The sequence below is a fragment of the Simochromis diagramma genome, unplaced genomic scaffold, assembly GCF_900408965.1.
Source record: "Simochromis diagramma unplaced genomic scaffold, fSimDia1.1 OVJJ01000387.1, whole genome shotgun sequence".
Classification (NCBI taxonomy): domain Eukaryota; kingdom Metazoa; phylum Chordata; class Actinopteri; order Cichliformes; family Cichlidae; genus Simochromis; species Simochromis diagramma.
Window position 1 is genome coordinate 2172018 of NW_024387152.1, and position 13668 is coordinate 2185685.

Here is a 13668-nt window from a genome sequence, read left to right on the forward strand (position 1 = left end):
TTTCTAATCCATATCTATCCAAAACATTTTTTAGATTTTGAAAGGACTTTCTCTTGGATTCATTTTTTAAATAAAGTTAAAAAAGGATCTTTAAACCTTTTTTATTCTTTGGAGCGTCTTATCCAGTCTGGGAGTTTTATTAAAAGCCTAAAAGCTGTTAGATATTTAAAATTATAATTTAAACATTTCTTAATGTAAATGGTAATAATATTTTAAAAATAATGAGAATTTTATTTTTAAATCGGACTCACCTAAATTCACTTGATATTCACTAAAAGCTTACATTACAAACTGGTTATCAGCTAACTGGTTTCCCAAATACAGGTTCAATTGAACTGAAATCTTAGGATTTTGGTCTTTCCTGAATAATCACAGTTGTTGTTTTTTTTACTTCCTGTGCTCAGGAGGGTCTGCTTTATTGGTGCGACGCCAGGACAGACAAGATCGAGCGCATCAACCTGGAGACTGGAAAAAACAGGGAGCTGGTTCTGGGCAACAACAACATGGACATGTTTGCTGTATCTGTATTTGAGGAGTACATCTACTGGAGTGACAGGTCAGTCTTTATGTTGTTTTGAACAATACTTCATATTGTAAGAGTGTTCATTTACTGACTGTTTTATTCTTGTTCTGGTTGTTTTTAGGACCCATGCTAATGGCTCCATTAAGAGAGGCAGCAAAGACAACGCTACAGATGCTGTGCAGCTCAGGACAGGCATCGGTGTACAGCTCAAAGATATCAAAGTCTTCAATAGAGCCAGACAGACAGGTAAAAACAAACACATATTATCATAAGCTTAAAAAAGTTGCTTTTACTGTTGAAAATGTCCTAATAAGATGGCAGCTGCCTAACAATGACAAAATGAATCGCCACCTTTAGCATTTAACCGTGTTCAGTGTTCGTGTAACAGCAATGCTAATAAACTGTGTGACTCTCTCCACAGGCTCGAACGTCTGCAAAAACAACAACGGCGGCTGTGAACAGCTGTGTCTTTTCCGTGGGAATGGGGAGCGCACCTGCGCCTGTGCTCATGGCATGCTGGCAGAGGACAACCAAAGTTGCCGTGACTACGACGGCTACCTGCTGTACTCCGAGCGCACCATCCTGAAAAGCATCCACCTGTCCGACGAGACAAACCTCAACGCGCCCATTAAGCCGTTCGAGGATCCCGACCACATGAAGAATGTCATCGCTCTCAGCTTTGACTACCATGGCGGGGGAGGGAGGGGAGCCAACCGCGTCTTCTTCAGCGACATTCACTTTGGCAACATCCAGCAGATCAATGACGACGGCACAGACCGCAAGATCGTGGTGGAAAGTAAGTGCGGGGCCATCAGATGCATTTCGCGTTTCTGTCAAAGCGTCGGGAAAACCTTACGTTTTGCTGCTCTTAAGACTTCCCCACCTCTGTTGACAAATATTTCTGCTGCGTTGCTCTTTGCTGCCATATTTTTTAAAATCCTCTCCATTAATAATTGAATGTTGTCCCCTCTACGGTGTCAGCAGACATAATACAAGCATCCGGGAGGATCCGGTGTAATGAACACGCAGCTGTAACTTCTCAACCAGTAGAGACTGACATCACTTCAGAGCTGCTACTGCTTGCGCACACCAACACCCACGCCCTGGTTTTTGCTTGTTTCACCACTGAAGAGCCTTTTAAATCCCGCTCTCTTTAAATAATTCAAGAGTGAAGTATCATATTTAAAAGCCCTGGACCAGAGCTGTTCACATCTAACAAGATTCAAAAAATGAATTATTTTGTTAAGTACAGCAGGAGAACAAGGAAGGTGCACAGGGTTTGTGTTTTTACTCATTTTGCATTGAGAACAAGGGTTTGAAGCAGTTTTAAGAACGACGTCTTACATCGTGTACTGAATGTAGAACTTATTGAGCTCCAAATAAGCTCCAGCTGAGGTTAGAGGAGTGTATTTTATTAACTTTTGACATGATTACATAATCCCATTCTGTCATGTTTTAGAGACGTCTGTTGTCCAAGTTATTAACTAAAACGCACTGTTAATGAAACCAAGACTAGTCCTGTTTCCACATGTGCTAATGGAATAAAGTCATTCATTGCTGGATGAAAAACGACTGTGGAAAAACATCCAGAAAGTGATCACTTTGGCAATCTGCAGTAAATCTCTTACATCTGGAATTAATTTTATCATATTTAACGTCACTGAGAGTTTCTTATGTAATATTTCAGCCTGTTTGGAGGTATTAACTAGTCTTAATTCCAGATCTCCTTCTGTAAAGTCAGTTTTGGCCTCTCCCTGAGGTACTGTCCTCCTCAAAAGGCCGTACCATGTCTCTGCTCATTGCATAAGGGCAGCCACTCACACAGTTTCTGCACCGTGCCCATTGCCTTCTTCCAAGCTCTAGTAAGTCTCGCCTAAACTTCTGAGACACAAAGCTGTAGAGTACAGGGTTTACCACACCCACTGAGGTTGCCAGCAGCCTGGCCACGATGGCAAATACTTTGTTGCCAGATGAGTCTTTTAAATGTCCTCCAATTAAGGAAAACATGAGGACATAGGAGGGCAGCCACAGGATGGTGAAGACGGCGACCAATAGGGCTGAAGTGTGAGTGACTTGTCTCTGGTAGCGTTCTAGCTGAGGGGCATTCCCCACCTGGCGTGCATATCGAAGAAAACAATAAATCTTTGCATACATCAATATAATGATGCCTAGTGGCAGAGCGAAGCCAAACAGGAAAAGGGCGATGCTGTAGACCAGCTGGCTGAAGTCAGACAGGAAGGCGAAGCACTGCACAACACTGGACACGGTGACTGTGCGAAATGCAAACTGCGGTGCTGCCAGAGCTGAGGCAGGCACCCAGAGCAGAGCTACTGTCAGTTTAATGCGCCTGTGCATTCGCAAGCGGAAGGCCCAGGTGGGGTGTACCACTGTAAGGTAGCGAGTCACAGCCAAAGCTGCCATGGTAAATACGGAGGCAACCGAGCAGGTCACGCCCAGGAAACTGATAGCTTTGCACAGGAAGCCGCCGAAAGGCCAGAAGCCCAGGGTGATAGCGGAGGTGTGGAAGGGCAGGCAGAGTAACAGCAGCAGGTCAGCAGCGCTCAGAACCAGAAGTAGGATGTCTGTGCTGTGTGGGGGCTGGTTCTGTTTCCTCCTCCTCCTAGTAAGAATGATGATGACCAGAGTTTGCCCTATGAGCCCAGTCAACAGAATCAGCCCATCCAAGATGGGGACTAAACATTTAATCAAAACCTCATCTGTTCCAGTCATTTTGCCCAGATCGCTTCTGTTCATCTGCTGCCCCAAACTCTCCATGCAATCCCCGCCGTAAGTCTGCTAAGTAATTAATTTAATATCTTGTTAATGTTAAGCAGCAGAACAGCTTGTTCATGCAGTCTCTGGGTGTTACAGCTGTTGGCTCCAGTTCACGTCTTTAAAAAAAAAAAAAGAAACGAAAGAGGGGAAAAAAAGACTCCGTCGAGGCAGTTAGTGGTTTCATGATGATAGTATTAGTTAAGCAGATAAGAGCACACTGGTCAGCTGGCTTTCTCACCGACTCACAGGAAAAGGGGAAACAAAACGATGTGCCTCGTTTGCTCAAGAAGAAACAGACTTGACTATATCTGGCACTTGCAGAGTCTTTTTCACACTGTGACTCTTATGGTTTCCGAGCCGCTTGAAGAAATGTAAATCACTTAACGATGGTTGGGTATGGTATTCCCCATTTCTGGGAAAATGGATCAGAAAAATGCACTGTTGTTATCAAGCTTTTCTTTTCTTTTCCAGAAAACATGAAAGGATGACCTTAAAGGGCGGTCTTTGCAGAGTTGCATTTCCTTAGCTGCATCAGCTCGTCCTTTATAATGTAGTTACTCTGTGGCTGTATTGATTCTTGAAACCAAGCAACAGTGGACGAATCCATCCCAGTAGCTGCTAGTTGGCATTCCTCTCTAAAGGCAGTCAATGCACTTGACTTAAGTATTCCCCTCAACCGGAGACTCATTGTCCATGTGAAAGCTCTTCAACCTGTAGACTCCGCCGGAAGAAGAGTTGCTCTGCATCTAATGCGGTGCTAAATCCATTAAGGAAAAAAAAAAGATGAGGCGTGATGAAAATGAGGGTAACTAACGCTTAGTAATTCTCAGGCGCCACTCGCCCTGCTCTTGTTCTCCCTCGTGAGTGTTTGAAAGACTCTGTTCTGAGAGGTAATCATCTTCCTGTCAGGTTTTCTCTGTTGTTTGCACAGTCAGGGGGCTGAGCTGAATTACCCAGTGGGAGGGTGGGCCCTGGTGATCCTTATTACGTAATCCTGGCTTGAATCAGCTTTACTCATCACTCTTACTTGTTTGTGTGACTGTATTTGGCCCCAAGCTGCTCTTTTGGATTTATTTAAGTCTGTTAACAATGTGTTCAGCCTCAAAATTGTCCTGCATTACTGCTGATTATGGCACTTCGACATTTGTCTATTAAAAGGCAATTAAAGGCTTTCAGCTGAGAGCAAACAGTTATGTAGAGTATCCTTTTTTTTTTATTGTCGGCTGTAAGTGGTCATAAATGTGGTTGCTAATGTAACTAAGCAGAGATGAATGCACACCGTGGAGCCTGCAAGGCTGCAGCACGGTATTCTTTTCCATGATGATGTGTGTCGCGTGGGTACCGAGAGGGGGGAAAAAGAGGAAAAATCGATGCAGGGGGAAGCTGCTTTGTCTTTACCCTGGCCTTTATCCCTAAAGTGACTCAACCTGTCCCAGTTGCAATTTTCTTCCCAGAACAAGAGTTCAGAGCTTGAATGAGAGTATCCACATGAAGCTGTGTTTGTATGTGCAGGCGGGTCGCCATAAAATGACACGATGAGACAGACTCTTTAAACTCTGTCCAAGAACAACAGCTGTGACGCACACTCGGTTCTGTATGGCATCACTTCCATTTTACTGTTCCCTGTTTCACTGGCCGCTGCTTCCCCTCTATCTCAATCTTTGTCCATGTTTCACAGTTTATTAGATAATGCATGTGGATGGGGAAACCTTAAAAGCTCCACTTCCTCTTTAGTCTCATAGGTGCTCTGTGGTAACACCCTGACAGTGATTTATGATGTGTTGAATTCTCTGTAAAACTCCCACTAATGCCTGTAAGAGGTGATATTTTTTTAGTGTAATCTAAAGCATTTGTTAAGCCTTTTACTTCTCAAAGTGTTGGCCCGACAGCAGGAAAGAACTCAAATCTGAAAAATCATATATTATATTTCCTATCACAGATGTTGGGTCAGTTGAGGGCCTGGCATACCATCGTGGCTGGGATACACTCTACTGGACCAGTTATACAACGTCCACCATCACTCGCCACACTGTGGACCAGAGCCGTTCTGTGGCCTACAACCGCAACATCGTAGTCACCATGTCTGGAGAAGACCACCCTCGAGCCTTTGTGTTGGACGAGTGTCAAGAGTGAGTCATTAATATTGAAATTTGCTGCTCTGCACTAAATCAGGGCCCAGTTCCAATACAATTATTCTTTTTCTCTTAAGCACTGGATTTATTTTTGGCTCAGTCAAGTGTAACTTTCTTTTTCTTTTACCAAGACGTTTTGGGAGCTCCCACTGCTCTTAATTCTTGTTTTCTGTTTGTTCCCACCGTAGTCTGATGTTCTGGACAAACTGGAATGAGCAGGCTCCGAGCATTATGAGGGCCTCTTTGAACGGAGCCAACGTGATCGTGATCATCGGCAGCGACATTAAAACTCCCAACGGCCTGGCCATAGATCACCGCGCCGAGAAACTCTACTTCTCTGACGCCACGCTGGACAAGATCGAGCGCTGTGAATATGATGGAAGCAACCGTTACGTAAGGCGGCGCTTTCCTTTTTGTTTGTTGTTTTTTTTAACTTTCCCTAAAACATGGACTTGCGCCTCGTGTTTATGGAATTACACCTGCTGTTTTTTATGCCTCAGGTACTGCTGAAAAACGAGCCCGTCCATCCGTTCGGTCTCGCTGTGTACGGAGATTACATCTTCTGGACTGACTGGGTGAGGAGGGCTGTCCTCAGAGCTGACAAGTACACTGGAGGAGACATGAAAGTGCTGCGTGCTGACATCCCTCAGCAACCAATGGGCATCGTTGCTGTAGCTAATGACACCAACAGCTGTGAGTATCACCACTGCTGCAATTTGGCCCCATTGCCATCAGGTCAACATTTTAATTTGCCCAGTAATTTGATTTACGTTTATATAACTGCAAAACGAATGAAATTCGGCTGTAGTTTGTTTAGTGTATGACACTGTGGCAGGTATCATGTTTACTGTCTGCATTATACCTGCATGTGCACACGTTGCCAGGCTGCTAACACTTAGCTGTAAGTGGAGATATACAGAGCTGCTGCCATGTATATAACAAAAACCCAACTTCCACAGGCTTTTAAATATTGCCAAGCTAGAGAGTTCATGCAAATGTTCATAACTGCAAGAAATGTAATATCAGCATGCTTGTCAGTCATTCGACGTGCAGTTTAAAGAGCTTCTAAAAAAATTCCTCAGGTGAATTTTCTCCTTGCCGAACAAACAACGGAGGTTGCCAGGACCTGTGCCTGCCTACGTCCGACGGCCGGGTCAACTGCAGCTGCCGTGGAGACCGGCAACTCCTCGAAGACAACACCTGTTCTCGTAAGAAAGAGGAAGAATTAAACTTCATAACGTTGCCGTCTTCATAAGAATGGATAAATGTTTCTGAATTCAAACGTTTCTCCCTCACCAGCCCTGAACGTATCATGCGGAAGTGTCGATGGCTTTGAGTGCGGGAATGGTGATTGCATCAACTACAGTCTGACCTGTGACGGCATGGCCCACTGCAAGGACAAGTCTGATGAGAAGCAGTCCTATTGTGGTGAGTTTTTACAGAGCAGTTAGGTGGTGAATTTCAGTTAATGAATAAGTAGCTGCAAGATATGTTTTAAAAAAAAACAAAAAAAACCCCTCTGTGCCTGAGCTAAGTCAGCTGGTCCTCCTTCACAGCCAATCGACTCTGTAAGAAAGGCTACAGGCGCTGCATGAACGGCCGCTGCATTGGTCACCACTTCTGGTGTGATGGCACAGATGACTGTGGTGATCATTCAGATGAACTGCCCTGCAACAGTAAGTGGTTTGTTTCCAAAGTAGCAGCTGCACAAAGGATAACAGTCTAAACATCCTCATAGTTTGAATAGTGTCGACATTTTTCATGACACCTCTGTTCTGCCTGTGGGAATGTTTAAGGAAATTATAAAATGTGCTTAACGGAGAGTTTGTGTGTGGTTTTGAGGATGTATTTTCTCTCCACTTGTCATTTGTGAAACTGCTGTATGTGCTTGCAGTGACACTTTGCAAAGCAGGAGAGTTCCAGTGCAAAGATGGAAGCTGCATCTCCAACTACAGCCGCTGTGACCAGGTGGTCAACTGCGAGGATGCAAGCGATGAAATGAACTGCCGTATGTAACTGCCACGATTTTCAACAATATTTCTTCTTCTTTTTCACAAGTGCACTTCTTAATCAGTATATTAATATAGACTTGACTATCTACTTCAGTGCAATTCGTGTGAAACGGTCTAAGATGTATTTTGCAGAATTTAAAGGGCAGCTCCTGAAACTTGTTCCTGTTTTTTCTCAGAACCCACTGATTGCTCCCGTTTTTTCCGGCTTGGAGTTAAAGGAGCCTCTTTCCAAAGCTGTGAGAAAACCACTCTGTGTTATCTGCCCTCGTGGGTGTGTGACGGCAACAATGACTGTGGTGACTTTTCTGATGAAAGAAACTGTCCAGGTAAGTGTTATCTTTCACTACCAAAAGACATTCAGCTTTTCTGAACCTACCAGAGGTTCTTGATTATGTTTTGTTTTGTTTTTTTCTCTGTTGTGTTGCAGATAAGAGGAAGCTTAAATGTCCAGTCAACTTCTTTGCTTGCCCCAGCGGTCGGTGCATTCCTATGAGTTGGACCTGCGATAAAGAGAATGACTGTGAGAACGGGGCTGATGAGACACACTGTGGTCAGTCTTCTGCGAAGTTGTCCTCTAATACCCCATCTTTATCATGAAAACACACAAATCATAGCAAAAAGAAAACGAAAAGAAAGCCAGACTGTTTTTCTTTGTGCTTCCCACTGCAGATGGAAAAACACAGCTTAAATGTAATATTGACTGTAAAATGCTCCCCACCCTCTCTTGCAGACAAGTTTTGTACATCCACCCAGTTTGAATGCGGGAACCATCGCTGCATTTCCAGCCACTGGGTGTGTGACGGCTCCGACGACTGCGGCGATGGTTCTGATGAGGACCAGAATTGCAGTATGTGACATTTTGCTCGCTACTTCTCTTCTCACATTCAAAGGAGACCTTAAACTCCATGACAATTCCTGACGTCCTGTCCGTGTATGACTTTTACATGATGTCGTTACAGAATCCAAAACCTGCAGTCCTGAGGCTTTCCAGTGTCCAGGCTCCCATATGTGTGTGCCGCAGCGCTGGAAGTGTGATGGAGACAACGACTGTCCTGATGGAGCTGATGAGAGTGTGAAGGCTGGCTGCAGTGAGTGACACAGTTAGCAGATTGAAGAAAAAGTGCAGAGAAGCGATACAGTTCCCCATGCATTAAAAACAATGTTTCCATCTGCTTCCAGTGTACACCAACAACACGTGTGATCCTGAAAACGAGTTCATGTGCCAGAACAGGCAGTGCATCCCCAAGCACTTTGTGTGCGATCATGACTTTGATTGTGTCGATAAGTCGGACGAATCCCTCGAATGTGGTGAGCTTTCAATCCTGGAAGCTTATTTAGCCTTTTGCTTGAAAATGAATGTTGTTTTTTGCTAAACCGCCAACTGAAATTGAGATTAATAACGAATGCGTTTTGATGTAGAATATCCGCCGTGCGGTCCCGATGAGTTCCGCTGCGCCAATGGCCGCTGCCTTAACCAGAAGAAGTGGGAGTGCGACGGAGAGTTTGACTGTCAGGATCGTTCCGACGAAGCTCCCAAGAACCCTCGCTGCACAGACTCTGGTATTCATTTCCTCTCTTTCGCTACATCTTTTATTTCTCTGCCAGCATAATAAGGTGTGAATCATATGTTAAATTTCTTGCTCATAAAGACGTAGCCACATCCCGCTTCACGCTCTGATATAACCTGCTATTTGTCTATGATTGCAGAGAGGACGTGCAATGACTCAGCTTTCATGTGCCATAATAAAAAATGCTTGAATGAGACACTGCTGTGCGACCGCAACGACGACTGTGGTGATGGCTCCGATGAACTCAACTGCTTCATCAACGAGTGTCTCAACAGCAAGCTGAGCGGCTGCACACAGCTCTGTGATGACCTCAAGATCGGCTTCAAGGTAACTAATTCATTGTTTTATGTCAAAAACAAATATCATGACTAATGAAATTATTGCACAGGCTTCATTGGGCCGAAAAGTTTTACTAAAATTCATGGAGTCAACACAGGAAAAACAATGTATATGCCAGGAACGATGAGTCAACGAGGAGCTGATTTTAAAAGGTTGGGATCCACTCACTTCAGGCACGCAGTTATGCAAGACGAAAACATGTTTTGCCTCGTCCTTGAAAGTAGGAGGCCAGTCCTGGAACAGGTTGAACTCTGCGTGAACTCCTGTGTCTGTGGTGGCGAGGTTGTGGTCAGGGCTTAATTTGAAAATGATAAGATTTTGTTCACCTCAAGAATCCTGGTCTGGGATTTCAGAAGTATTGCAAACTGACTAATTATGATTGCACAAAACTTAATTGTATATATGGAAACTTTGCCATCAGAGACTTTTTCACAAATGTGGCTTCCTCTGTGTATTCTGGATGGCAGAGCAGAATTTGTGTGTGTGTTCTTTCGAAACATAGATGTGTTTATTGGAAGTGACAGTTACAACGATTCCGACTAGTAATGAATACGTGTTCTAACCGTTCCTTATGCTGCGATGATGTTCATGCCATATTTATTTTAAACACATATTAATGTCAGCTTATCCTTTACCCTCGTACTCTGTTGGAAGACGACTTTGCAAATGAGATTTGCAGCTATTTACGCAGCACTTTTGACAGCAGCAGCTGGATTTCGTTTTCAGAAAGTGAGCAGAAATAAAGCTTTTGGTGAAAGGTAAAGCGCACATGTCTGTGGCCGATTGAGAGCTGATTGAGACAGACACGCTGGCACGCCTTTGTAACCGGTCCAGGCTAAATGTGAGAAGCGGCCAGATCCGTAGGCTGTGAGATTTTGACACATCTCCTGTGCTTTTGGCACCTTCAGTGCAGGTGTCATCCTGGTTTCCAGCTGAAGCGTGATGGGAAGACATGTGTGGATATAGATGAGTGCACAACCACCTACCCCTGTTCCCAACGCTGTATCAACACACACGGCAGCTTCCACTGTCTCTGCGTCGACGGCTTTGAGCTCAGCCCCAATGACCCCACTGTTTGCAAGTCCACATCGGGTAAGGCACACATACGTGAGCTTCAGTGCGTCTTCACAGCAAATGCACGCCTAAAGCAGTAAAGTAAGTTTTCTATGTGATGTATGCGTGTAGATGAAGAGCCCTACTTGATCTTTGCCAATCGGTACTACCTGAGAAAACTGAACCTGGATGGTACCAACTACACTCTTATAAAGCAGGTAAGACACACAGATGACAGTTTAAAGAAACATTCAGTGTTTTTCTTCTCTAGATTCATTTTTAATATTGCTCCTTCCTTTTCCCCCTCAGGGTCTTAATAATGCAGTAGCACTGGACTTCCACTATGCAGAGCAGATGATCTACTGGACGGATGTGACCACTCAGGGCAGCATGATTCGACGCATGCATATGAACGGCAGCAACATGGAGGTGAGTGAGAACATCTGAAATCCTTTCGTTTTGATTTAATAGTCGAGCAATATTTATTGTGGAATGCTGGATTATTGATGCAGCGAACCCGTGAGTCTCTGATTGGGAACTACATCATCACCATCTTACGTATTGATTGATAAACCTGGCAGGTTTTGCACCGAACCTCTCTGAGTAATCCCGATGGCTTGGCGGTAGACTGGGTCGGTGGAAACCTGTACTGGTGCGACAAAGGCCGAGACACCATTGAGGTGTCAAAACTTAATGGGGCTTACCGAACGGTGCTGGTCAACAGTGGCCTGAGGGAACCTCGTGCAGTGGCTTTGGATGTACGCTATGGGTGAGAAGTTACACTGCAGATCAGCACCAGCTACACTCACTGTTTATATAACTTAAATGTATAATTTCCTAATTATTTCTCATCTTAAGTTGATTTAGATTTGAATGTACGACTGTAATTTCAAGATTGTCTTTCTCCAATCTTAGTTATCTTTACTGGTCTGACTGGGGTGACAGCCCTCACATTGGGAGAATTGGGATGGATGGCACTAACAGAAGTGTCATCATAGAGGATAAGATCACCTGGCCCAATGGATTAACCCTGGACTTCATCAATGACCGTATATACTGGGCTGATGCCAGGGAGGACTACATTGAGTTTGCCAGCCTGGATGGCAAGAACAGACACACAGGTAAACAGACCAGTAAACACATTCACTTTCTTTAAACCGTTTGACTGGTGGTGCCATATCTTCTAAAGTTCTGAGATTTCAATTGTTTGTGTTTGATTGTTGTATCTGTCTGAAGAAACACCGGCTCTGAACCCACTCGTCATTTCTTTGTATTTTGCTTCTTGTAATTTTTCAGAGTTGTCTTGAAAGTAAATATACAAACTCAATTTTTGTTTCCAGGCGTGTTTGCATGTTTCAATAAATCACAGCACTTATTTCCAGTTTTCCCCTCAAAGAAATACGGGTTGTTTCAAGACTTTTGGAAAGTACAGCATGTGAGAGTCAAAATACTCTCATCTTTAGTGCCTTTTTTTTGTCAAAGACTAATTATGTAAAACCTCTCAGTAAAAGGCAGCAGCGTGCTATTAAGTGTCACAGTTTCTGTCCATGAACTGATTTAATCTTTTAAATAAATGTGTCAGGGAGCTGAGGAGCTTTAAGTGGTTTATAGATCATAACTCATTTAACAGGATAAACTGTTTATGACAAGACCATAGTGGTGATTAAAGAGGGGTTAGGTTTTCCTGTGAGTAAATTTTGCAGGTTCACATGGAGTTGAAATCTGAGTGACTTTCTTCCGTACACACACACACACACACACACACACACACACACACACACACACACACACACACACACACACACACACACACACATTTGAGAGACACCAGGCATGAGCAGGCAGGTTACATGGCTGTCTGCTATTCTGGAGTCCTGCAACTCAAGTCCAGAAGACACAAACTGTGAATAGGACAGATTGTTCTGGTAGGAGAGGCCTCTGAGCGTGTGCGATATCTGCATAGTGCTCAGTTGTTTAGTACATGTACTACAATAGCTGGAATTGTTAAGCGGCTTAGCATGCAGGAATTCTGGAGTGCATTGGTCATCTGCATTGATACTTCCCACATTTTATAAGTTGTGCTCAAAACCTATAGATAGCATAGGGATAGAATCCTTTTTTCTTTGTTTAGGCATATGCATTAAATTATGGGATAGTTTACAACTTACAGAATAGACTTCCAGCAGAGTGTTGTGCGTCATGAACATTTTTGATCTATCAAGATGAATTGAAGCTTTTTGGCATTGAGAAGTCATCATAAAATGTCACTGACTTCTTTCAGCTCAGCGCTCTAGATTTAATGCATCCTATAAATTATTATTCACCCATCCCTGGATACACATATGCCATGAAACACCAGTGTGCCTCTGTGTGTCTTTGTGCAACAAGACTTGGCCTGTTTGAACTGAGATAAGAATGGATCAAAGGGCAATTAATGTTAATCTCACCAATACCTCAGCTCAACTTGATGCTATAAAAACCGCTATTACATCACAACGTCAGTCGTTTAAGGTGCATTATTCTTTAAAGTCAGCGCTGAAGCTACGGTCTCTCGCCGTCGAGGTATTTTGAACTTGTGCCACACACACAGCATTTGCAAATTTGTCAGCATGTGATGCATTGCTATGGTGTGCTTCCATAACACACAAACACTGAGAGTGAGCATAAAACGTATTATACAAGAGCAGGAAAAGTGGTTAATAGTGTAACACCTAATGAGGTGTAGAACCTATTATATAACACAGAGATATGGTGCATGTCCGCGCCCCACCCTTCTCTTTGCAAAACAGCAACACAGGAGCAGCAAGAGCTTCACATTCTGAATATGTTGACATATTCACATGTATATTTGAGATACAAAACATTCACGTATTTTTTTTGGTGACTGTATCATATGTTGTTTTAATCAGCCTACTGAAGGCTGCAGTAGGAAACATCCAGAGTGATTGGTCTTCAAATATAGAGTGCGATTTGTTTATTCTTGTGTATCCTCACAGTTCTCAGCCAAGACATCCCTCACATATTTGCCATGACACTGTTTGAAGAATACATCTACTGGACCGACTGGGAAACAAAGTCCATCAACAGAGCTCATAAGACTCTGGGTACCAACAAGACGACCCTGATCAGCACCCTGCACCGACCCATGGACATCCACATTTACCATCCTTACCGCCAACCTCCGGGTAGGAGGAGTAAATGTGGTCTTTTGAACAAGTTTACAGTCTTAGTGCGCAAACTGTTTACTGCTGTTAAGTAACATTTCA

At 43.7% G+C, this 13668-nt stretch overlaps 2 protein-coding genes across 2 annotated transcripts in view; one reads left to right on the forward strand and one right to left on the reverse strand.

The window, feature by feature from the left end:
- The window catches only part of LOC120743726 (low-density lipoprotein receptor-related protein 1-like), a 78767-nt gene that overhangs the window by 52778 nt on the left and 12321 nt on the right, over positions 1-13668 (forward strand). Inside the window, 23 exon segments of the mRNA XM_040047520.1 lie at positions 405-556; positions 645-769; positions 945-1319; positions 5238-5427; positions 5619-5823; positions 5931-6123; positions 6513-6638; positions 6730-6858; positions 6987-7106; positions 7325-7438; positions 7619-7768; positions 7870-7992; positions 8173-8289; positions 8402-8530; positions 8622-8750; positions 8862-9002; positions 9150-9337; positions 10258-10441; positions 10535-10620; positions 10712-10831; positions 10984-11171; positions 11318-11523; positions 13399-13587. Of these exon segments, the coding sequence (XP_039903454.1) occupies positions 405-556; positions 645-769; positions 945-1319; positions 5238-5427; positions 5619-5823; positions 5931-6123; positions 6513-6638; positions 6730-6858; positions 6987-7106; positions 7325-7438; positions 7619-7768; positions 7870-7992; positions 8173-8289; positions 8402-8530; positions 8622-8750; positions 8862-9002; positions 9150-9337; positions 10258-10441; positions 10535-10620; positions 10712-10831; positions 10984-11171; positions 11318-11523; positions 13399-13587 (3679 nt within the window).
- On the reverse strand, positions 1310-4166 carry LOC120743729 (galanin receptor type 1-like). The gene has a single exon (XM_040047527.1). The coding sequence runs from the start codon at positions 3296-3298 to the stop codon at positions 2261-2263; it is 1038 nt and encodes a 345-aa protein (XP_039903461.1). The 5' UTR covers positions 3299-4166; the 3' UTR covers positions 1310-2260.

Excerpts from the sequence above, each read along its gene's own strand:
- LOC120743729 (XM_040047527.1), bottom strand. The coding sequence starts at position 3,298 with ATGGAGAGTTTGGGGCAGCAGATGAACAGAAGCGATCTGGGCAAAATG.